The following is a 25,617-nucleotide window of genomic DNA, read 5'->3' as shown; positions in this document are numbered from 1 at the left end:
GGATGGAACTACAGGGTATTGTGCCAAGTGAAATAAGTCAATCAGAGAAAAACAATTATCATATGATCTTTCTGATATGAAGAATTTGAGAGGCAGGGCCGGGGTGGGGGAGAAAAAAATGAAACAAGATGGGATCGGGAGGAAGACAAACCATACGAGACTCTTTTTTTTTTTTTTTAAATATTTTATTTATTTATTTGTCAGAGAGAGAGCGAGAGCGAGCACAGGCAGACAGAGTGGAAGGCAGAGTCAGCGGGAGAAGCAGGCTCCCTGTGGAGCAAGGAGCCCGATGCGGGACTTGATCCCAGGATGCTGGGATCATGACCTGAGCCGAAGGCAACTGCTTAACCAACTGAGCCACCCAGGCATCCCCATAAAAGACTCTTAATCTCAGGAAACAAATTGAGGGTTTCTGGGGAGTCAGGAGGTAGGGATAGGGTGGCTGGGTGATGGACATTGGGGAGGGTATGTGCTATGATGTGTGCTGTGAAATGTGTAAGCCTGATGATTCACAGATCTGTACCCCTGGGGCAAATAATACATTATATGTTAATTGTTAGGTCCATGATCAAAGGAACGAGACTGAGACAAGGTGAAAGCTATTTAAAGCTTTATTTTATGCCACGTAATAGAAGTCAGACTGATCGGCCAGGGGAACGAGACTGAAACAAAGTTATGCAAAGCTTTATTCTATGCCAAGCATTAGAAGTCAGACTGACCAGCCAGGGCCACCTCCGAAGAGAGCAACCACCCCCAGCTTACAGGCTCAAGAATCGACTGACTGGTCAGGGCCGCCTCTAAAAAGAGTGACACCCCTCCCCACATCTTACAGGCTCAAAAATTGACTGACCAGTCAGGGCTGCCTCTAAAGAGAGCAACCCCTCCCAGCCTCACAGACTAACTTTTATAGAGCCTGGCCATACATAGGTGGCCAATGAGATTGTAACATTGTATAGTCATGTTAGGCCACACGCAGGTGGCCAATTGAATTACAGTTTACCTTATAGTAGCTGTTTGAACTAACCTATTACTCTTGTCAGAATTGGCGCTCAAGTTTGGCACCCAAAAGGCAGGGTTTACATTCTTTGGTGGTTAGGGATATAGTATGTGTGCTTTTTAATGATTGGATGTCTCCATCTGGCCTGACTCGTCCTTGTATTCTGGGCCCTGTTATCAGGAACTGGCTGACCTGGTCTTGTATTCTGGGCTCTGTTATTAGGAACTGGCCAACCATATTTTACTGGTTTTCCAGACTTACTTCTAAGTTTCTCAGTGGGGGTGGAGCAGGAGCAGGGTCAGTTTAAGTTTTACTGCACAAACAACAAAATGGCTTTTTAACAATTTGGAGTTGCTCTGGCTAAATAGGTCTTTACATTAATAAAGATAAAAATTTTTTTAAAAATCTGGACTTCATTGAAATTAAAAACTTCTGCTCTGCAGAAGACTGCCAAGAGAATGGGAAAAAATCAAGTCTTTTGACTGGCCACATAAGCACCATGTTCTACCTAAATATCCTAGCCAGTCATAGATTTCAATGTCAAGTTCAGTCTGCATGCTGCCCTTTTCCCCTTGTCCTTTGACCTGCACCCCTTCTGTTTAATAGTTGTAATGAAAGGCATCTTTAAGAAACAATCTGTTTTATCTCACAGATTTGCAAAAAAAAAAAAAAAAACAAAAAACAAAAAACAAAAAACCCACTATATTCCCAATTTGTTTTTAGTAATCCTTGACAGTATTAACTAAATGTTAGTAACATCCAGAGCCATCCTTAAAAAAAAAAAATTTCAAATGTGGTATCAATGGTAACAATTCATGATGAAGCACCAGTTTGATTAATGGCTATTTAAGTAGTTTTAAAACTAAATTATATGTTTATCCTATTGGCTTGTCATTCTGGGTATTAAATAAATTGGTTTCATACTGAGAAAATGCTTATTTCCTACAGTTTACCTTTTGAGAAGTGCAGTTGACACATATTATTTTGACAAGAGTTAGTGTATTTCTTATTCACTTTATGCCAGGGTCTTTAAATTTTTTTTGCATGAACTCGGCCACATGAAGTATATTTTTCTCATATTAAGAAAACTGTTAGTAAAAGTGTAATAAAAGCAAAATAGCTCATTGTTTTAATTCAGTTGTATATGGGCATCCCTTCATTTTGTTGTACAAGTTGCCAAATAGTATTTCTCAATTGATATGTGAGCTTGTTGCCTAGATTATTTTTTATTATTTTTGGTCTTGCCATATCAGGCAAGATTTCCAGGAAAGGGTTCACCATTATTTTTTTCTCCTGCAAATATAAAAGTTCAAAAACATCTCTCCATGATTATAATCTGTGGTTGAGGGGCACTGGGTGGCTCAGTGGGTTAAGCCTCTGCCTTCAGCTCAGGTCATGAAACCAGGGTCCTGGGATCAAGCCCCACATCTGGCTCTCTGCTCAGCAGGAAGCCTGCTTCTCCCTCTCTCTCTGCCTGCCTCTCAGCCTACTTGAGATCTCTGTCAAATAAATAAATAAAATCTTTAAAAAAAATCTGTGGTTGACTCCCCATATTTGGGGAGAAATGTGGGGTGATGAGCAGAGGTAAAGAATAGAAAAATCTGGTTAAATATAGTTCTGGAGAGCAGAAAATTAAAGAAGGAAGAAAAGGTAGGGAGAAGTAATTTACAGGGAAGTATTTCAGAAAAGTAAATACTCTATGTTTCAGATTTAGATCAGTGTGATCTTTAAGGGTTATAAGAGAATGGCCCATTTTGTTATTCTAGAGTGGTAATATTCCAGATAATCCCTATCACTAAAAAGAAATGAATTATAAAGAAATGAAAATTATTTTCAGAGAAATATCTGGTTTACTAATCTTTATTATTAAGAATAAGTCTCACATCTTACTGTTAAGGAAAAAATGGGTCATAGACTCATAGTACCTCCCTCCTTGTAGAATTTTTGCAATTTCCTGTGAGTCTATAGTGTTCAAAGGTAAAAAGTTAAAAATAAAAAGAATAATCTCACAAACGTGAGAGGAAAAAAAGCAATACAATCCTAACATAATACAACACTGTAGTCCTCTGTGAGGTAAAATATATTGTGTAGATGTTCAATCTCCCTGGTAAATATGCAGATTGATTTTTTTTAAGATTTATGTATTTATTTGAGAGAGAGAGAGAGAAAGAGAGTGAGTCAGGAGAGGGGCAGAGGGATAGGTACACACAGATACCCCGCTGAGCGCAGAGCCTACAAGGGGCTATATCCCACAACCCTGGATCAGGACCTGAGAGGAAATAGCAAGTACAACCCTTAAATGACTTAACTACTATGTGCTCCACAGATTGATTATTGAAAAATAGCTTTCTGTTTTGTCTCTCTACCTTCACACTTGCCACTCCATGATAGGTTTTCAATATGGCAGTCGCAGTGTGATCCTCTTAGACTATAACTCAGACTATGCCATTTCTCTTCTCAATCAAAGCCAAAACCTCTTCCCAGAAACATATACCCTACACCATCCCGACCTACTCGTACCTCAACTTTATTCTCTCTGGTGCCTCGTGAAGTCAACACACTCCAACCAAACAAGCCTCCTTGCTGTCCTTTCCTGCTTCAGTGACTTTACAATGACAATCCACTCTACCTGTAATGCTTTTTCCTAATTCCCTTTGGGTCTCTGCTCAAATATCACCTTATCATAGAAGGGCTTTCCTGAGCTATCTTATAAAGCTGCTCACTCTCCTCTCCCATATTTCTTGTTCCCCAGGCCTTTATTTTTCTCCATAGAACTTATCATCACCTGATAGAATATATGTTTATTTACTTTCTGTTGTCTATTCCAAGAGTGTCAAGAGTTTTGTTATGCTTGTGTCATACTCTATCTAGTACATAGAACACATAGAACACATTCACATTTACTAAATAAATAAGTTATTTAATTAAATAAGTCACTTTTGCCTGTGATTCATACAAGTAGGAGTCAATATGTCATCTCTAACTCAGAATTTTTATACAATGATATATGTATTATACTGGTAGTATAAGTGTGTTATATTTTCTATACTCTTTGAAAATTCAGTATCTTAATGCTGTAGGAATTAAATACCTGACTTCTTTCCACAAAAGCTATAATACTTATGGGGTGCCTGGGTGGCTTAGTCGTGAAGCGGCTGCCTTTGGCTTAGGTCATGATCCCAGGGACCTGGGATCACTCCCCATGTCGGACTCCCCACATTGGACTCCCTGCTCAGCAAGAAGCCTGCTTCTCCCTTTCCCCCTGCTTATGTTCCTTTCTCGATGTCTCTCTCTCTTTGTCAGTAAATAAATAGAATCTCTTTTAAAAAGCTCTAATATTTACAATTAAAGTTCCAGACTACAAGGAAGAAAATAGCCTTCTTTATGTTTATGTATTAAACTTTATATAACTTCCTTTTTTCTCCCTACATTAGAAGTTACCAATGAAAACCTGAGACATGTTTGGCTTTGTCACATACAAGGAAAGAAATTCTTTTTTGCTTTTCTATACACAGAGCATTATAACAACTGTCATGCCTATAGCTTCATTGGTCAAGAGATACAGCTCCCCAGGCTATGGGGATTTGCTACAGGAATTTTCTACTAAAGGAATTGAAAGATTCAGTGTTTCATGAAGAGTTCATTTGGAATGAACAGAACCATCTTGATCATAAAATTTTGGATTTTTTTTAGAAAATAGTCTTTCACAATTATCTCATCTAATACCTTCCATATAACAATAAGGAAAATTAAAATATTCTTCATGTCCTGGAATAATTGCTGGCTTAATTGACTCTCAGTTGCAGTAGTATGATGTCTGTTCATTCAAACTGGCCAAACCATTCTTCAAGGTCACTGCACTAGACTGGTTGTTCTTTCTATAATGATTTTCTCTGATGGTTGTATTCTTGTTTCCTCCATCTCATTTGGATCTCAGCTTAAAGGTCACTTGCTTGGAGAGGTCTTCCTTGGCAACCCAATCCAAAGCAGCATTTAGTAACCTGCTAATACATTCCTTATTTTAACTCTCAGAATAGAATGCCTCCCTATCTTCTCTCTGGAGTATTTGTTTTTACATTTATTATGTATTTATTGTGATTCTCACTACGTTTAATTCAGACAATAGCAGCCTTGATTATGGTGTTCACTGCTCTATCCCCAGTGACTAGTACATTTCTTGGCAGTGAGTTGTTGCTCCATAATTATTCATTAGTAAGTGAATGGTGTAATCTCCATTACTTGTAATATTTGTTTAAATGATTAAAAGCTATCAGGGACATCGGCATATAGAACTCAACAGTTATGGACTCCCTCCAGCCTCATCATGCATCATTAACAAAACACCAGATTAATTGACCCAGTCTTCATAGGTCATCAGGGTAATATGCCCAGGTGTTTTTTGATATTGGTAGACTACTCTGTGATAAACATATTAATCACTGTATGTAATTAGTTTATTGATGATATGCATCTCCCTTTACCAAGTGCAGCCTTGTTTTCCTGCATCTGAAAGAGGAAAGATAGGACTGGTTTCTTAATGTTTTCCTTTACAGGAAATATTTTACTCTATACTTAAGATAGGTTATATTAAAATTGGAAAAATCACCTGAAATTGTTTTTCTTGTCAGTAAAACAGGTTAATTATATCAGTTCAACAAATGATCTTTGAATATCTAATGTGTACCAGGTTCTTTTCTCATTGAGTTTTTTGTTTTTTTTTTTTTTAATGAGGAGAAGCAGATGATAAACAATTATCTGTGTGGCAAGTGCTATGCTTAATCTATTCACATGTTATTATACCCTTATTGCAATTCTGTGATGTAGGAATTATTATTCCTTTTTCTTTTAACATTTTAGGGAAATTAATCTCAGAGGAATAAGACAATGTATCCTTGATTCACACTGTTAGTTGCAGAGTTGGGATTTGAACATAGATTTTTATTATCCCAAAGACTCCCATTGTACTTTACTGTTTGGAAAAAGAATTTTCTATGAAAATTTAAATACTAACAATAACAAAAATATGATCCCTATAAGGCATTATTAAAATAATTATAATTTTTACAAAAAAATAGATTACCCATTCAAATAGATGATTTGGCTATATGTGTTGGTCATGGAAAATAAGTACATATATATTACCATAATATATGACATTAAGTGTCCAAAAAGTAAATCATAGTATCAATTAGACTCATCAAAAAATTATTCAGATGTATAGTTTATCAGTTGTCCAACGTGTGTTCATTAAAATAACTCTAAATGCTTTGAAGTTTTTAATATGGTGATCATTAGATTCTGGTACACAGATAAGCCAATCTTCAGCCAACCAATACTCTTATACTAATCCTTCACCTAGCTTGCTGTCTAGTCCCTGGGAGATGGTGATTTGGACCCTAGTTCTGAACCAGGGATTCTACTGCATTATGAATTCTGACTTTGTATTTGGACATGTAATCCTTTGGAGGTAAGGAGGTATTTGTGATTATAAGTATCATGGATGTAAGTGCTTCCAGCAGGTAATCTGAGGCTTGTGATATTATGTCAGTCATACAACTAAATTACCAGCAGCGTTTAGGGGTATTGAGAGGGTTATTAACTGAGACATAAAGTGTTTTGTGATTGTGTAACTGGGTATAGAATGAGCAGAATGACGTTTAGAATTTCAAGCCCTACCTCCCAGATGGACCAGCCAGCAAGATCTTCATACATTATTTGAACCAAAGTGCTGATGCTTTTGTTGCTGGCATTTTGTCTGGTTTGGGGTTAATTTAGTTGTCATGAATAGCTCTTTAGCATATAAAGATGAGAAGAGTGTAAGCTCATAAAATAAGGGAGTCTCTTAGTGCAGAGTATGTGCAGTACCAAAACAATCAACTATATCAGATAAATAAATGGCGAATTCAGAGGTGACTTACTCAATTTTGTATTCATTTAGTCATTTCAAAAATATGTATTCATTCTTTATGCTTGCAGCCCAGTTATATTCTCAATGTTTTCACCCTCAGAAATTTCACTATCGAGGTATGAAAACGAGACATGCATACTCACAATAAAAATTAAGGGACAATTCAAGAGGAAACACAGACAGTCTGTGAATAAGTGCCATCTGAATACTATGAACAATAAATGCTATGAGCTCATACAAAGGAAGGATCAAGGGAGGCCTTATGGAAAAACTTGGAATTGCCTTGTTTTTTGAGAGGATTATGAATGAGTTGGAATTGAATAAATGGAGAGTGTGCTAACCTGGAGGAGAGGATTCAACATAGAGTTGGATGCCTGAAATTAAAAATTAGGTTGTAATCTTGGGAGACCGGGGTAGTAGGGGGATGGGGCGGGGGATAAATGGCAAAATTAGTGCCTGACCATATTGTATGGATCTTTGGTTGCCAGGTTAAGATATTTGTACTTAATCCAGAGAATAATGGGGACTCATGGAAGATTTTCTATAGGGAAGTAGAAGGCAAATTCATCCCGTCACAATGACTTATGTTATAGAAATGTCCACAGTATCTTCAAACTAGGGAGAGATGAGAAAGGAAGAAAGCCTTTTGAACAATGGTTCTTAAACTTTAATGTCCTAAAAAGAAAAAGAAAAAGAAAAAAAAAATTAAAGAAAAAAAAAACTTTCATGTGCTTAAGAATCTATCTAGGTAGCTTGTTAAAGTTGTAGATTCCTCAGCTTAACTGAGATTCTGATTGAGTAAGTCTGGAGAGGGCCCTTAATCTCCTTCTTAACAAGGATCAATGTGATTCTGATTTAAGTGGTCTTCAGAACACATTTTGAATAATAATAAAATGAAAGTGTCACAATAATATATGAGTGAAGTGGTGAAAGTTGAAACTGTAATTTGGAAGTAGGAAAGATAAGTGATGACGTGATGACTCTAAGGATTATGGTTATGGAAGAAGTGATAAGATTAGAAGTGTTTAGATAAAAAAATCAAAGGAAAGAAATAAATAGTCTAAGATGACACTATCGTAGTTAATTCAAAGTATTTGATAATTTTTGTTTTTACACTGGATTTGTTAGTCAATTAATTTACTGTAAAGAGACAGCACATGTAAAGATAATGTCTAGGTATGAGCTAAAGAGAAAATACAATATAATGAATTTGGTAACATGTGTAAATAAAAAAATCCAGAAAAAACTAAGCCACCATTTTGTATTTTATTCAGGAATATTTAATGATTATTTTCTCCATTGTGGATTTAAGTGATTCTTAGCTAGAGTTTCTGAATGCCTTTCATTAGTTTTTGAAGATGGATATAGATGGGTGTGGAATTCACAATTATCCACATCTTCCCCATTTAGCTAAGAGTGCAACTCTAGGGAATATATTAGAGCATCTCTGTTATTATGATTTTTCTACATCCTGCATCTGGGAAAAAATTCTTATTAAAAATAATTAAATCCTGAACTCATAGATAGAATAGATTGGTGGTTGCCAGAGGTTGGATGTGGGGACAGGAGGAACAACATGGGTGAAGATGGTCAAAAGGTACAAACTTGCAGGTTTAAAAAAAAAAAGATTTATTTATTTATTAGAGAGAGAGAGAAGAGTGAGTGGGGGTAGGGAGTGGCAGAGGAAGAGGGAGAGGGAGAGTAGCAGTAGCACTCCCCACTGAGTGCAGAGACTTACACAGGGTTAGATCCAAAGACTCTGAGATCATGCCTGAGGTGAAATAAAAGTCCACAGTGTATCTTACTGAGCCATCCAGGAGCCTCCATATTTTTAGTTTTAAAATAAATAAGCCCTAGTGAGGTAATGTATAGCATTGACTATAATAAATAATACTGTATTGCTTATTTGAAAACTGCTAAGAAAGTAGGTGTCAAACGATCTTCTGATAAGAAAAAAAAAATTGTAGCTATGTATGATGATGAATACTAGAGATATTTTTTTTGTGGCGATCATTTTGTAATATATACATATATCAAATCATTATTTGCATACGTGAAACTAATATTTTATGTATCAACTATATCTCACTAAAATAGTAGTTTATATTTTTCAGAGATCTATCAAACTATGAACCCCAAAACTTGGTTTGGATAATACAGTTACTGAAATTACAGTAGATAGTGGGTAAAATATGCAATTTGGGACCTTGTTCTCAGTAGGTGTTAGGACAGACTCTTAAGAAAATATTAAGAAGGTTATTACTGTTATAGTCTAGCTTATAACATTAAGTTGTAGGGAATGGTACTGACGAAAGGTATAAGAAAAATTAAATTTTAAGGGGAAATTAGGAACTAGAAATATTTCTTTTGCATGGATATTGCCTAAAATTACTGACATTTCAAAATCTTTAGTTCACCAACAGAAGGAAAAAGATAAAGAAATTAAAGTAACTTAAAGAATGAAAAAGGTGTTTGTAAATCAGTTTCAGTTAAGAATACGCAATAATCATATTCCTCAGGGGCGCTTGGATGGCTCAGTTGGTTAAGCATCTGCCTTAAGCTCAGGTCATGATCCCGGGGTTCTACATCAGGATCCCTGCTTCTCCCTCTGCCTCTGCCTGTTGCTCCCCCTGGCTTGTGCTTTCTCTCTGTTTCTCTCTGTCAAACAAATAAATAAAATATTTTTTTTAAAAATCATATTTCTGGGCGCCTGGGTGGCTCTGTGGGTTAAGCCGCTGCCTTTGGCTCAGGTCATGATCTCAGGGTCTTGGGATCGAGTCCCACATCGGGCTCTCTGCTCAGCAGGGAGCCTGCTTCCTCCTCTCTCTCTTTCTCTCTCTCTCTCTCTCTGCCTACTTGTGATCTCTCTCTGTCAAATAAATAAATAAAATCTTTAAAAAAATTAAAAAAAATCATATTTCTCATGCTTCAAAAGGATCATTGGTTTGAAAGAAGGAAAGCTTTGATGTTTTGAAAAGGGTCATGAAGGGGCACCTGGGTGGCTCTGTGGGTTAAAGCCTCTGCTTTCAGCTTGGGTCATGATCCCAGAATGCTGGGATCGAGCCCTGCATTGGGCTCTCTGCTCAGCAGGGAGCCTGCTTCCCCCTTTCTCTCTGTCTGTCTCTCTGCCTGCTTGTGATCTCTGTCTGTCAAATAAATAAATAAAATCTTAAAAAAAAAAAAAAAGGATTATGAAGTCAAGTAAAGAGTGAGGACTTGGGAGAAGTTTCAGTTGAGGGGGAAAAGAACTAGCACGGAATCAGCACAGAAGAAAGGCAGGCACCAGGTCTCCATTTGTGCTGGGCAGCTTGGTATCATGAACAGAGGAGCTCTTCCTTTGGGGCAAACTACCCAAGTCAGACCTATGCTCTTGAGATTACACAGCCTCCTCTCTCCTGGTCTTCTTGGAGCTGACTTGGAAGCTGCTGAAATTGTCTTCTGGAACCTTGACACTCACTTTTGCTCAAACACAATAGAGAGTAATTCCTATTGGAGAGAATATTATAGATGATGGTTCATTAGTCATCTAGTATATTTTTGTTCATTAACGGTCAGCAAACTATTTCTATGAGGACCCAGATAGTGAATATTTTAGATGTTGTGGGCTACAAAGTCTCTGTCAGAGAGTGAAAGCAGTCATAGACAATAAGTAAATGAATGGATGTGGCTGTGTCCCAGCAAAACACAATTTATAAAAACAGTTGGTAAGGTGTACTTGTCCTATAGTCATAAGTTTGCTGACCCTTGTTTTAATGCAGAGTATTGTGGTATTTGGTATGTGGTATTTCTATTATAGCATAGCAGGCTGTTTAGAAAGCTACCGCTTTAGCTGGTTAGGAAGCCAACTACTTTCCCAGCCTAGTTTCCCTAAAGCAGTAAGTTCCCGATAATCTAAAAATAGATTAGAACCTGACCTAATACTACATCTAGTAAATTCCTTGTGTAAAGAAATGTAAAAGGCTTTGGGGGTAACACAAAGTATGGCAAGAAATTGGGTTCCAATATTTTCTGGATGTGTTTCGTTTGTTTTTGGTCAACTCTACACCCCTGTGGGGCTTGAACTGTAACCACCAAGATCAAGAGCAGCATGCTGTACTGACTTAACCAGCCAGGCACCCCTCTAGTTGTGTAAATTTTGGCAGTTATTTGGGCCAGTTATGTAAAGTAGGAAAGATAATTTCTACCTGATTAAAAGGCCATGGCTATCAATTGCTGTAGTATAAGTGAAATGCTCATTATAGCATCATCTATAAATGTTGGTTTTCTTACTTCTTTTCTGTAGGCCAGAAAATACATATGGAATAGAAATAAAAGTAGGGGAAAAAAATCAGAGTAGAAGGCAGACCTAGTTTCACATTTAAGGTATTGTAGCTCTTTTTCTAACTGAACTGTAAGGTATGGTCCTATTACTGCTTGGAGGCTGCTCAGGATTTTCAAGAGCTCCAGTGTAATACTGTAGGGGTGTTTGGTTTTCCATTTTCATCATTTCCTAAATTATATGTTATACATGTTTATACATGTATATATACATATATTACTTATATGCCAGGTACTGTGCTGAGAATTTTACATTTGTTATTTCATTTAATCCTTTGCAAAATAACATTGTAAAGTTGATTCCATTATCACACCCATTTTATAGATGAGAAACTGATATTTAGAGTGGTTAATGTAGCCTGTAGTCAGACATCTAGAACATCTTGGAACTGGAACTGAAAATCAGGACTTTTTCTAGCTGTGGTACCCATTCCCTTAATAAGGATGATGAATGACGTACCTTTTAGAAAAATCTTTAAATTCAGTAGGACTATTGGCTTGACCATTTTGACTGAACACCTTCAGCAATAGTGGGTTATTTGATCAACATCAAAGAGGGACTGGATTAATAAGCACAGTGTGTAGTTTATAACTGGCCACTTAGTCCACATCTTTGAATCTGCACAGAGGCCATTGCAAATAAATCTAGGTCTACATTTGGCACACTCCACAAAGAATTCTAAACAATTCAATGATGAGATTTCCATTATTTATGCATGAAGAGAATATGCTATTTTCCATGCGCTGAGCCAGGGGGAAAGTTACTCAGCCTTAGTAATATTAGACCATGGATCTTCCATTTATTTTAAAGTGGTAGTGTCATGCTGAGGAGAATAATGGTTAATATCTTCCTTCTCCTTCCTCCAAATACAATGTCAAAACTACATTGATTAAAATAAATAAAATCTTATATCATGGTGTGAAGTCTGTAAGAAGATGGAATAAGCAAGCAGAAACATTAAAAATTAGTATGTCAATGAGTCTGCCTTGAATTGTGAATTCTATATATTTTTTTCCTTTCCCAAGGTTCTTATTTCTATTATGCTCATCAAGTTACATGGAAATTTTTAAGTTCTATCAAAATAAGTAACACGTTTTCTCAATGTTTTTTAAAAGTACTATTTCATTGGGGTGCCTGGGTGGCTCAGTGGGTTAAGCCGCTGCCTTCAGCTCAGGTCATGATCCCAGGGTCCTGGGATCGAGTCCCGCATCAGGCTCTCTGCTCAGCAGGGAGCTTGCTTCCCTCTCTCTCTGTCTGCCTCTCTGTCTACTTGTGATCTCTGTCTGTCAAATAAACAAATAAAATCTTTTTTTAAAAAAGTACTATTTTATTAAAAATTTTACATTCACAAAGAAAGTGAGTAACTGGGCTATAATTAAAATTAGTTTGTGAGAATGTCCCTGGTAGTGATCCCAATTCCCTTTTTTGGAGGGAATGTGTATTCCTTGAGGACAGATGTAGTAACTTGTCTTCTCTCAATATAAGAAGCCTCCAAATTTGAGGTCTTATTTACTTCGGATAGTAATTGTGATACTGCTGAAAAATAACACATTTATTATTACAAATTGTTTATGAATCTCTTGCAGATTTGTCTTTCAAGGATGGAATTTTCAGCTCCACATTGCTCACTCTTACCCACCTCAGGTATATCTGTTCTGTTGGTGATGATGTGGGTTTTATGCCACTGATTCTTATAAATCAGTTAGCCCTCTAAACTTAATTAACATTCTAAAAGTCTCCATATTCCTTTGTGTTTTGTATGTAGATAATGTTATCATCAGCAAGTGACAGTTTTGTTTCTTCCTTTTTAATCCATTTATCTTCAATATTTATATGTGTATTTTTCTTAGTTGATTAGAAGTATTGATAATGGATATTTGTATCTTGTCCCTCACACAAGCTATTTCTGATATTTCAGCTTATATCTTTTAGGTTCTCTAATTTTGTATTAAACCACCCATCCACTGATATTATTAAACAATTTATCCATTGACATTTTAAAAGATTTTATTTGTTTATTTATTTGAAAGAGAGAGAGAGAGCATTAACAGGGGTAAAAGGAGAGGGAGAAGCAGACTCCCACCAAGGAAGGAGCCCGATGCAGGGCTCAATCCCAGGGTCCTGGGATTAGTGACTGAGCTGGAGGCAGACACTTAACTGACTGAGCCACCCAGGTACCCCAATCCATAGACATTTTAATTTAAAAACTTCTGTATTTATCTTATCCCTTTGTCATCTAGGCAAGATCACAGGTTTCAGAATGAGGTTGGCAAGGGCTCAAGTTACGACTTTCAAACCAAACAAATATCTGACCTTAGGCCAATAATTGCTACTATCAGCCTCCACTTCCTAGATGTAAACTGGAGTTAATGCTGGAAATCTTTTATTTAAGAAACACATTAATTGACAATAGTCAATTTAATAGGAGTTTTATAAGATAAGAAAACTACTTTAAATGTACATTTTCTAAAGGGAAATGAAAACATTTTGCTGTATCCCTGCTTACCTTGTTACTTTTCAGCATCCTTTTTTTTTTAAAGATCTTATTTATTTATTTGACAGAGAGAGATCACAAGTAGGCAGAGAGGCAGGCATAGAGAGTGGGGGAAGCATGCTCCCCGCTGAGCAGAGGGATGTGGGGCTCAATCCCCAAACCCTGAGATCATGACCTGAGCCGAAGGCAGAGGCTTAACCCACTGAGCCACCCAGGCATCCGACTTTTCAGCACCTTAAAGTCTAAGATTAAATCTTCTTCACATTAAGAATTTAAAGATTCTTAGGGTGCCTGGGTGGCACATTTGGTTAAGTGTCTGACTCTTGCTTTCTGCTCAGGTCATGAGCTCAGTGTCCCAAGTTAGAGCCCCGCTGAGGCTCAGCACTCAGCTTGGATATTCTCCCCCACCCATACTCACAACACTCATGCTCTCCCTCATGTGCTCTCTCTCTCTCAAATAAAATAAATCTTTTTAAAAAAATAATTGAAAAAGTCCTAACTGCTTTTGGCCTTTGGCAGGTTAGGCCAAATTTCATAGTAACAAGCTACTTCTCATAATCTCTTTTGCATGTTTGATATTGAGAGTGACATTTCAAGGCATGTTGATTCCTTTTTAAAATTTAATTGTCAAATATTAGAAGCTCAGGATGCTCTTTTAAAACTCAGCTAGAAGCTTTTGACAGATGGACATTTAGCACCTGAGTAATCATCCTTCAGGTCTCATGAATAAGTCACTTTGAAAGTTCTTCCACAGAATTAGGGAATATCTAGTCTTTTTAAGTGTATTCTTAGTGAATGATCAGAAATTATTTTGTAGTTACTTCAGTGATTAAACAATGTAGTTAATTCAGTGATTAAACAGCTTCAAGTATTATGAATATCTTTTGCTTTATAATAAAGTATGGAAGTGCAGTTTTTCTTCCTGGAAGAAATATTTTCTTTACTTACAATAGATGTTTATCTCCCAGGCATATTTTTTATTATTTCTACATATCTAGTTAGTTATCTCTTCAGTGAGGCAATATAGTATAGTCTTTTGAAGAAATTTTAAATAAATATTAGGTGTCTAAATCTCACGTAATTAAGTCTAAAACTCAACTAGGTGATGTTCTTTGAATACAAATAATGAATCAGAAATCTTTACTATTCCAACATGGCCCTCCTTGATTTGAATTCATTTCCAAATAGCTTCCCCTTTACTTTACCCCAGGCCACTGGTTGGCTTGGTACTCCCCAATATGGCAAGCTGCTGCTATGGCAATAACTTGGCACTTGCATTTTTCATAGCCTTGGATGCTGGCTGACACCCTTACTTACTTCACTCCCAAACATCATATGCTAACTTCTCAATTTGCTTCTCTTTGCCTTATAGCAATTAGCCTCATCTGGCATTTTTACATATTTGTTTGAGTTTTTATTCTCTTTCTTCCAATTAGAACAGGAGAGCCAAAACTGTACTGTTTTATTCCGTTCTTTTCCTCCAGATCCTATGTTTGGCACATACTATGTGTTCAATAAGCATTGGTTGAATGAATAAATTAATGTTGAGACAATGAACAACAGATGTTTTCTATGTAGAGTTAAGATCACATGGGTCACACTCAACATCTGCAGGAGACTCGCACAGTCCTGTTAGTCTCTTTAGAAAGACTCCTTGTGATTTTCAAAATTGTTAAAATATGAAGAAGTACATTGTTGTAAGGATTAAATAAAATGGGGTATGAAACAAAATTGTTAAAATATGAAGAAGTACATTGTTGTAAGGATTAAATAAAATGGGGTATGAAAATTATTTGGAAGAATGCCAAAAGTTAAATATTTGAGAAATGCAATTAACTTCCATCAGAATTCATCATTTTCTATTTCTCTGCTGTCACAGTGGAAATGTTGGCTTTGTTCTGGTTTAAGGAAAGTCCTTCCATTTGCATCTTAGAGTTCAATCTACTTCTCAGGGGCAGCCTATTATCTGTTATTCTCCATATTCCTCTCATATCCTTGATTTCTTCTCTGTTTGCTTCCTATTCGTCAACTTACCAGATTCACACATCGTAAATATATTGCCTTTAGGGTGCCCTTTCAAAAAGGTGATTTGTTATGAGATATTTGCCTACTTAACTACTTGTCTTTCTTAGGGATTCATAAAATTGCTTGGCATTTCTTGAATTTCCAGTGCCCCAGAATTCCTCTCATCTCTGAGATTTTACCAGTACTAATTTCTTCCCATTATGCATTTACCTTTGATGCTCCCCAAGACAAATATACAGTCATACATACATGGTCATACAAGGTACAATTAACTGATTTCACCTTGTTCTTGAGGTCTTGGCATTAGCTTCCTTATTGTGAAGGCCCACTGACCCTTACAAATTGAATGTTCCTCTTGTGTACCAGACATTACATATCCCCATTTATGTCTCACACCTATATCTCACACACTCTGTCTCTCTTCCTGAGTTATACTTGTCTATTTGTTTCCTTCCCTTAAAGACACAAAGCTCCTTGAGGACAAGTATTTTTTCATGCTCATCAATTAAATACTGAAGTCTGCATGGGAACTGACACATAACCAGTATTTTTATTGAATTGACAAGTGGAGTCGTGTTGTTAGAAAGTTACAAGATTAGTTTCTGGTAGTACTGAAACCTGTAGGGCCAGCCAAGCAGTTACTGCTGAATTTCTATCAGTGCGCTAATCAAAGAAAAATGTGCTCAAACGTAGCGTTTCTTAGTTCAACATTTATCACATATTGCTCTTTGTTTCATATTAGAGAAAAAAATTACTAAAAATGATCTAAAATATGGAAACAATGGGATAGGGACTTTAGTACTAGTACTTAAAGTGGTAATATTAACAATATTTAATATATGTATAAATGGTTACTATTCTAAAAGTCCTTAATATATCCACAAGAAAGGCCTAAACTCTGTTTCTGAAAAACATTTCACTTGGGTGAAAGCTAAGACTCTGGATGCATCCTTTGGATATTTCTAACTAGGCAATAGTTTGGCTTTGTGAAAAACAGTATCTGATGATGAAAATTTCCAACTCTATGATGACTGTCATTAGATTGATACATACTAACAAATAACATAGCATGTGCATTCCAATATATCTAGGATATATGCAAAAAGAAAGTTTCATTTAAATCTTCCTCTCATCATGAAGATAACAGAGGACCCTTAGTTATCATAACTTATATTTAATTCTGTGTTCTGAATTGAAATGATCCTTGCTCACTCTTAGCTTTTTTATTGACATCTTTTCTGCCAGAACTCTCTATCATTATTAACAGGAATGCTCTTCTTTGTTAATTGTCCAGCAGAACATTGAGTGATTGATTAGATTGCTAGGGCAGATTTGAAATGCATTGGCAAAAAAGGGTGGTGGTGCTGGTGTACAATCTCTGTACCATGGTAATGGCACCAACTAACTTATTTATGTTTGTCAGGAAAAATGCACTGATCATTTACTAGAATTTTTTACTTTTTATACAGATGTGCTGATAATGAGTGGTGAAAGCTTTCAAGGAGGCCCCATATGAACCCATTAGTGTTTGAATACTTTCTCAGATTGTACCTATAAAACAGCATTTACGGTCAATCAGTGGGGAAAATAGATCATTTATTTGATGTTTAAGAATGGAAAACTGATGTCCCCATTGATTATTTCCATTTTTGGTTATTTTAACTATGAGTGCTCAACCCTTAGATTAATGAAAAGAGTTTTGAAGAGGAAGACTAGAAGTCTCAATTTTTAACTATGTAAGATTTTCTTGTAACATAGAGACAAGAGTCATAGAGAAAGTATATATTTTCATGAGCTCTAGACTCTTGAACTAGGTTTGCCAAAAAGTATTTGAGTCATGTGGGCAAGTAAACTAAGAGAACCTAAAGTAATTTTGCAACTGTATAGTAAGGGAATAGTTCTGGATCGGTAGTTACTGAAATATTGAAGTCAGCTAAGGAGTTTTTAAAAATGCAGTCATCTGGGTTCTTCCCCCAGAAATATTGATTTCATTTGTTTAGGTGTGGCAATGGTTTTCAAATTTTAGTTGGATTCAGAATCACCTGGCCAACTTGGTAAAAGTACAAAGTCCCAAACTCTAACTGCTTTAAGGAGCTTGGGCTTTTGTGTTCTTAACTTGTCTCTTGGTGATTCTGATAACATCACGGTTTGAAATCACTGGTCTGGGGTTTAACATCAGAAGTTTTTAATGGTCTCCAAGGTGATACTCCTTAGGTTCAACTGTGCTTAGAAACCACTGAGTAAAATCAAATTTAGGATTCTTCCAGCTCTATCAGGAATGATCCAAATTGGTAGCTTTTATTAGGTACTTACTGTGCATAAGGCATTGTGCTAAGTATTAAATAATCACAAGACCTGTGAGATGGATAATAATACTACTTTGCATATAAGAGACATGGTGGGTAAGTAATTTAGAGCTAGTTCACATGACTAAGAAGTGGAGGATTTGAACCTAAGCTGTCTTACCTCAAAGGTCACACAATAAACTACTACTGTAAGTAATCTCCTGGAATTATAGGAGAAGTTGCAAACTCTCAAACTGGGGACACGGGTACTTACATGATTTTCTTTTGATTTTTTTATTGAAGTATAAATTCACATACAATATCTTTTTAGTTTCAAGTATACTTCATAGTGATTTGATATTTTTGTATGTTGTAAAATGATTCCCACCTTGAGTCTAGATACCATCTATCACCATACACAATTATTGCAGTATAGTTCACTATATTCCCTATGCTGTATATAACATCCCCATGAATTATTTTTTTATAATTGGTAATTTGTACCTCTTAATCCCCTCCACCTATTTCACCCATCCCCCCAATCCCTCCCCACTCTTGTAACCAACAATTTGTTTCCTATATGTGTGAGTGTGTTTCTGTTTTTTTGTTTTGATTCACATATAAGAAATCATATGATATTTGTCTTTCTCTGATTTATTTCATTTAGCATAATGCCCTCAAGGTCCACGTGTGTTTTTGCAAATGTCAGGATCTCCTTCTTTCTTGACTGAGTAATAGTTTACTGTGTATGTGTGTGTGTGTGTGTGTGTGTGTGTACATACACATATACATTGTGTGTATGTACATCTATCCATAGAAAATTGTGTTGTTTCCATATCTTGACTTTTGTAACTAATGCTGTGATAAACATAAGAGTGCATGTATTTATTGGGATTCGTGTTTTCATTTTCACTGAACTATTCAGAAGTGGAATTGATAGACCACATGGCAGTTCTATTCTGAAAATTTTTTTGAGTAATCTCTATACTGTTTTCCATGATTGCTGCACTAATATATATTCCCACCAACAGTATAGAAGGGTTCTTTTTCTCCAAAGCCTCACCAGCATTTTCTATTTTTTGGCTTTTTGATAATAACCAGTTTGTGTGAGGTGATATCTCATTGTGGTTTTGATTTGCATTTTGCTGATGATTATTGATGTTGAACACTTTTTCATGTGCCTACAGGCCATCTGAATGTCTTCCTTGGAAAAATGTCTATTCAAGTTCTCTGCCCATTTTTAAATTGGGTTGTATGTTATTTTGACATTAAATTATGTAAGTTCTTTATATATTTTGGATATTAATCCCCTTATCAGATGTATGATTTATAAATATCTTCTTTCATTCAGTGGATTGCCTCATCATGTTGTTGATGATTTCTTTTATTGTGCAAAAGCTTTTTAGTTTGGTAAATGACTTTCTTACCTTTATCTTTAAAAATATACCTGACTTGTAATTATATAGTAAAAATGAAAGAATCATTTACAAAAAGTAAATGAAGACTATAAGAAAAAGAAATTGTTCATTAATTAAAAAAAAGAAGAAAAGTGACAGTGAGAAGCAGGGTAGGTTTGGATAATTCTATTTATTTTGGAAAGAAGAAGATCAAAAACTACTTGTTTATACTGTTAGTGTTTGAAAAGCAAGATTATAAGTTTCAGATAGATATTCTGCCATGACTCAACCAAGGAGAAAGGTGGCAAGAATTTCAGAGGGAAAAGGAAATTTGTATACTTCTTTGGAATAGTTCCAGGTACTAATACTGCGATGAATTTGAAAAATGATTTATACTGTAAACACTTCCTTTTCTCTCCTTTCTTTTTTGGAAAGATACCAGCTCAGTGCCTTCCTAGGCATAGAAAATAGTTTGGCCACTGCCATTAGTCACACTTGTGTCTGTAAAGGGGAGAAAGAATGCCTTAGTCAAGTATGTTTTCAGTGCTACATAGAGGGAAGTGATACTTAGGGGAATGCCTTGTTCCTCTCAAGACCTAACCTTTCTCAGGCTTTATACATGGGCCCTATGGGAAAAATGCCAATACTGAAATGCTGGAGGAGACATTTCTCACTTAGAAGAAGAGGAAGGAGAAGGAGGACAAGGAAGAGAATGAGAGAAGGAGGAAAAAGAAAGATACCCATGTAGAAATGCCAAGTGTCATTTTTGCAAAGCATTAAATTTAATTGCTGTCACTTAGAGAAGGGAACAGTGAGCAAAGTGAGCACTTATTTTCACTGATGGTATTTCATCAATTTCTTGTACACTGAGCATTCACTATATAGAGGACTTTGGATTTCCAGCACTCTGCAGAGTGTGAGAAATGGTTCTTGATTCTGGTACTTTAGTATTCATTATATGATATGCATAAAATATATATATTCAAGTGTGTCAAAATTGACTGTCTGATAAATAGATTAATTAGACTGCCAACAAACTATTGTAAGCCATCAATAAAACTGTATTTCAAATAATGGATGTTACAGTGCTAGTTTCCATAAAGTCTAATTCTAAAATTAAATATAATTTAAAATATAAAAAGGTACAAGAAGAGAGGACCTGGGTGGCTCAGTGGGTTAAGCCTCTGCCTTCGGCTTAGGTCATGATCTCAGGGTCCTGGGCTCAAGCCCGCATCGGGCTCTCTGCTCAGCTTTCCCCTCTCTCTCTGCCTGCTTCTCTGCCTACTTGTGATCTCTCTCTCTCTCTCTCTGTCAAATAAATAAAGAAAACCTTTAATAATAATAATAATAAAGGTACAAGAAGATTTATGTACATATGTACATAGATTATTCTATATTATATGAACATATATTACTCTGAAACCTTGTAGTTTCTCAAAAATGGCCAGTATTGCAGGAAAATACTAAATAAAGGAAGATAAATAAAGGAATTTGGATTTTAGTGCCATATATGACTCTGATTTCTGTGGAATAATAGTGATACATGTTTCTGAACGCTTTGGTAATTGAGCTGTCTTCTGCTGGATGTGGCAGAAAGACAAAATTGCAGGCAGGCCCTGACAGAAGAAATCCCTGAAGATAAACAGAGGTTTGTAATGGAAAAGGTTCCCCAACCTTAACTGTAGCCAGAAATCTCAGTCTTGACAACCATTCACTTTGATTTCCAGCTAGGACCACTCCTGGAGACCTTAATCACAGATGCAGCAGCAACATGAGGTACTAGCTGGAAGAAGATCTTCAAGAGGAAATACCTCTGCTATGAGAAAGATCCACACAGTATTTAAACCTTTGTCAGGAAAAGAGGCTGAAATAATCCTAATATTGGGTCCTCACCCAGATCGAAATTTTCAACAACCTGCACAAAAACCATTCTGAGCAACTTTGCCAGGTTACATCCCTTATCTTTGGAAGCCCCAACATGGTGTTCATCGTCAAAAAGCTGTGAGAATCCGACAGAAACAACCGAACTCCATTTCTCGAAGAAGACTGAAGCAAGTGGAGGTGCAGAGGAAAGCTCTGGGGCAGTGGAGGGCAGTGGGGGGAGGGAGGCGGGGGCACGGGGAGGGGAAGGATCAGGAGGACAGGTCTGACTTCTGACTGGCTGGAGTGGTTTTGGAGAAAGTCGCAGCTTGGCTCACCAGTCAGGAGCTGTCCAACTTTTCAGCAGCTCTGGTCTCAGGGTTCAGGCTCTCTGGACTGAGGAGGCTGCTACCACTACTGCTGCTGCTTTTTCTGCGTCTAGAGCTGCTAACAGTCCCTGCTTTTGCTGCAGGCACCCAAAGGAAGCAAGGGAAGAAGAAAGGGAGGAAACAGGGACCGGCTGTTGGTGAAGCAGCGTACCGCGCGTCCTAGTCTTGGTGAACTGGGGAGCCCAGGAGTGTATCTCTGCCTCAATCACTGTGGAGGGAGCCTTTTCACATTCTGTGACCCCTCCCGCTGGCAGAGCCCCCTCTCGGTCGCCCGGAGCCTCTGGTGGCTTCAAGTGGGAAGCTGAGCCCAGTCTCTGTTTCGGCTTCAGAAGCGGCTGCGGCAGCGGCAGCAGCATCCGGGAGGCGCTCGGGCCAGCGCGGTGAAACCGGCTGGATAGCAGGGCTTGGAGGTGCGAGCCAGGATGGAGGCAGAGGGCAGCAGCGTGCCGGCCCGTGCGGGCAGCGACGAGGGCAGCGACGGCGCCGGAGGGGCCACACTCAAAGCCCCCAAGCACCTCTGGAGGCACGAGCAGCACCACCAGTACCCGCTCCGGCAGCCCCAGTTCCGTCTTCTGCACCCCCATCACCACCTGCCCCCGCCACCGCCGTCCTCACCCCAGCCCCAGCCCCAGCCCCAGTGTCCGCTGCAGCCGCCACCGCCACCCCCTCTGCCACCGCCCCCGCCGCCTCCCGGGGCTGCTCGCGGCCGCTACGCCTCTAGCGGGGCCACCGGCCGGGTCCGACATCGCGGCTACTCGGACACTGAGCGCTACCTGTACTGCCGTGCCATGGACCGCACCTCCTACGCCGTGGAGACCGGCCACCGGCCCGGCCTAAAGAAATCCAGGATGTCCTGGCCCTCCTCCTTCCAGGGACTCAGGCGGTGAGTGGAGAGCGCCCCCTCCCCCATTCAGACAAGGGGTCACCTCCCCAGTTCTCAAATTCTCCTCATTGGTCTCTTTATCACTAGCAATCTAGGACCCAGGACTAAATTCTATTCTGGGAATTGGGGGAGGGAAAGCAGGGGCGTGTTTGTTCTTGCTTGAGAGTGTTAGAATTCACCTGTGTGTAAGAGACCCTGAAAGTACAGTTTAAATGGTGTGTGTGTGTGTGTGTGTGAAAGAGAATGAGGGATTTGCAGTTGTCTCTACCACCCACCATCCCCTTCCCACCCACTTCCATCCCACCCTGGCAAGTGGGACTAAACAGGCAAATTCAGTTTGCTCTGTTGCAGTAGGAGGAAGAGTGAAGGAAAGGGGTGGGGTTGTTGAGCCAGGGAGACTCCCAGTAATCATTCCACTCTCCCCAGAGTGAGGGGGGTTGGTGGGGCAGATCTGATGGTGACTGGGAATGGGTGAGACAGCTTGGTTCCAGGATTGCAGCGCAAAGCCTGAGAACAACTCAGTTTCTCTTTGTCAGAAAGTAAATTGAACAGCTAAAGGGGAGAACAAACACGTGGGTGACTTGGAGAGTTTGGAGCAAAATGTTCAGCAATCCTCAGGAGAGGGAAAAGGGAGGGATGGAAGGAGGGAGCAAAGACTCTGTGGGAGTTACACTGTGTTGGTATGTGATGTGTGCCTGCTCTATGTGTATCCATCCAGTTTTCTTTGCAAAATCCCAGGCAGAAAGTACCTCCTTTTATTTAGCAGCAGCAAAGATGCAGAGATTTGATTACAGTGATTTCCCCTTAATGTAAAGTGCTCCGGAAGATAGGGCAAGGAAGCTGCATGTCACCCAGAGTTTTAATAGAAGCCAACTGCTCCTATTCTGAGGAAATGAGTAGTGTAAAGAACCAATTACAGCTACTCTGAGAACTGAACTCAAATTCTTAACTCAGGCATGGAGGTGGAAGTTGGGCCCTTTCCCTGCAACCCCCAAACAGCTCTTTTCTTCCCTGTCCCAGGCCCTCTAAGCAAGGAATGCCCTGCCCCCCACAAAGTGCACACAAATAAGATTTCATTATCTAATCTTAGAGGTGGGCAGCCATTGATGGACTACATATCCAAGCCATGTATCTGCATGATGGGTAAACTGTAAATCAGGTGGGCATCCAGAAACAGGAAAACTTGGGGCTGTTTGTTCAGTTGTGATTGACAGTTGTTTGTCTAACTGTAATTGATAGTAGGTTGGGTTTATCCAGAAATATTAATAGTGTTTAAATGTATGTCTTTCTGTCTGCCCCCTTTCTGGGCTCCGTCTCTCTCTCTGCCCTTTTCTCTTTTCCCCTCCCTCCCTCCTCCTCTCTCTTTATCTCTTGCTTTTTTATGGGCAAGTCTCTCTGTGTGTTGTGTACAAAAGGAAATCCAGCCAAGTGGAATATCTCAACCCTGATATGCCCACATACTTCTCGTACTCTTTGCCTTCCTCACACCCTTAATTACTGGACATTTTTTTGTGGTGATGTTCTTATACCTATTAGATAAAAAGGATGAGAATTGTGGTTTAAATAGTCACTATTCAGATCAATTTAAGGTTTGAAAATTGATGTGATTTCAAACATTTATAAATGAATATGCAAGTTTCATTTTTATACCTCAGACTGCTAAAGCCCGCATGCTGTGTTAAATTTTGTTTGAAAAAGTAAATGTCCTCCACTTGGGTAGAGCACTATGTATGTGGTTCCCCTGTGGTGGAATAAAGGCAAGCATGGCACTTTGTATGTTTGAACTATAAACATTTGTGAGACTGAGATTTTAACAAATATTAAATAAGAACAAGAGTTCTAGATTAATCTGTGGGTTGGTTGACTGTGTAGAGTCTCTAAATTCATTTTTTAATAAAACAGAATATGTCTGAGAGGGTGAAGAGAGAAAATAAGCTAATTGGAGTAGAGGTATTGCATCATTGATTTACATTTATTTTTTGCTGTGCTCGCTACACTAATTAATTATTCCATTTGTAATTTGTTAATTGAATGGTTCACAGAAAACTAAAGATGTATAATTCTTACACATAGCTTCCACTGTAGCTCATCTGATAAATCATTCTTATTCTATTTAAGAATTATTGGACTTAAAATTCTTTACATCACTCATGTATTTCCCAAACACTCATTCATTACATGTCAAGATTTCCCTTGATAGAATTGCTTTTGTAAATAAATGTACTTTGCAAAAAGGGCATGGATATTGCTTTCATTCTTTTAGGAGAATGGTTAGGAATGCTTTAAAATTATCAAAAAATCACACTTATTAACTTATTTGAACCCATTAACAATATTGAAATGAAATTATATTGTCTTCACTTTATAGATAAGAACATTGAGCACTAGAAGTTATGAGTAACTTGTTCAATAGCACAGTGACTATGAGTGCCAGAGCTAAGACTGAAACCCTGGTCTCCTGCCTCAGTGAAGACAGTAGGTGCTCCCAAAATAAATGTGTGCAGAACCTGGGCATGTTGACAGCATCAAGAAATATATAAAACCAAACATGAATGTTATATTGATTGATACCATAGGACCTAAAGTCCAAATAAACAAACAATGAGATATGGTTTAAGTCCTTTAAAGAAAAAAAAAGACAGCATAGGCTCTGGAAGCAATGAGAAATTTTAACTTTATTTTTAATTTTTGAAATCCTGGCTGTTATACTGGTGTTAATTATCACAGTAGAGGCAAATAAATCAGTGTATTTGTTGAGTTTGTACATTGTGTATAAAACAATAATAAATATAAAACAATGTTCAGAGAGTTAGTTAATCAGATCACTTCATGTTGTTTTCAATGATCTTTTATTTTATTTTATTTTTAAAGATTGTATTTATTTATTTACAGACAGAGATCACAAGTCGGCAGAGAAGCAGGCAGAGAGAGAGAGAGAGGGGGAAGCAGGCTCCCCACCGAGCAGAGAGCCTGATATGGGGCTTAGTCCCAGGACCCTGAGATCATGACCTGAGCCAAAGGCAGAGGCTTTAACCCACTGAGCCACCCAGGCACCCCTTCA

At 37.9% G+C, this 25,617-nt stretch overlaps 1 protein-coding gene across 6 annotated transcripts in view; it reads left to right on the top strand.

Moving 5' to 3' along the window:
• LOC131832263 (cAMP-specific 3',5'-cyclic phosphodiesterase 4D-like) overlaps positions 1-24,836 on the top strand; it is a 565,899-nt gene extending 541,063 nt beyond the window's left edge. For all 6 annotated transcript variants that reach the window (XM_059175051.1, XM_059175053.1, XM_059175050.1 and 3 more), the window contains one exon: positions 21,757-24,836. In XM_059175051.1, coding sequence (XP_059031034.1) covers positions 22,096-22,560 — 465 coding nt within the window. In that variant the 5' untranslated portion in view covers positions 21,757-22,095 and the 3' untranslated portion in view covers positions 22,561-24,836. The remainder of the gene's footprint in view (positions 1-21,756) is intronic.
• Positions 24,837-25,617: the final 781 nt, after the last annotated feature.

The sequence above is a fragment of the Mustela lutreola genome, chromosome 5 (assembly GCF_030435805.1).
Source record: "Mustela lutreola isolate mMusLut2 chromosome 5, mMusLut2.pri, whole genome shotgun sequence".
Classification (NCBI taxonomy): Eukaryota; Metazoa; Chordata; class Mammalia; order Carnivora; family Mustelidae; genus Mustela; species Mustela lutreola.
The sequence above is the reverse complement of the archived record's forward strand: the minus strand, read 5'-3'. Positions and strand labels throughout refer to the sequence as shown.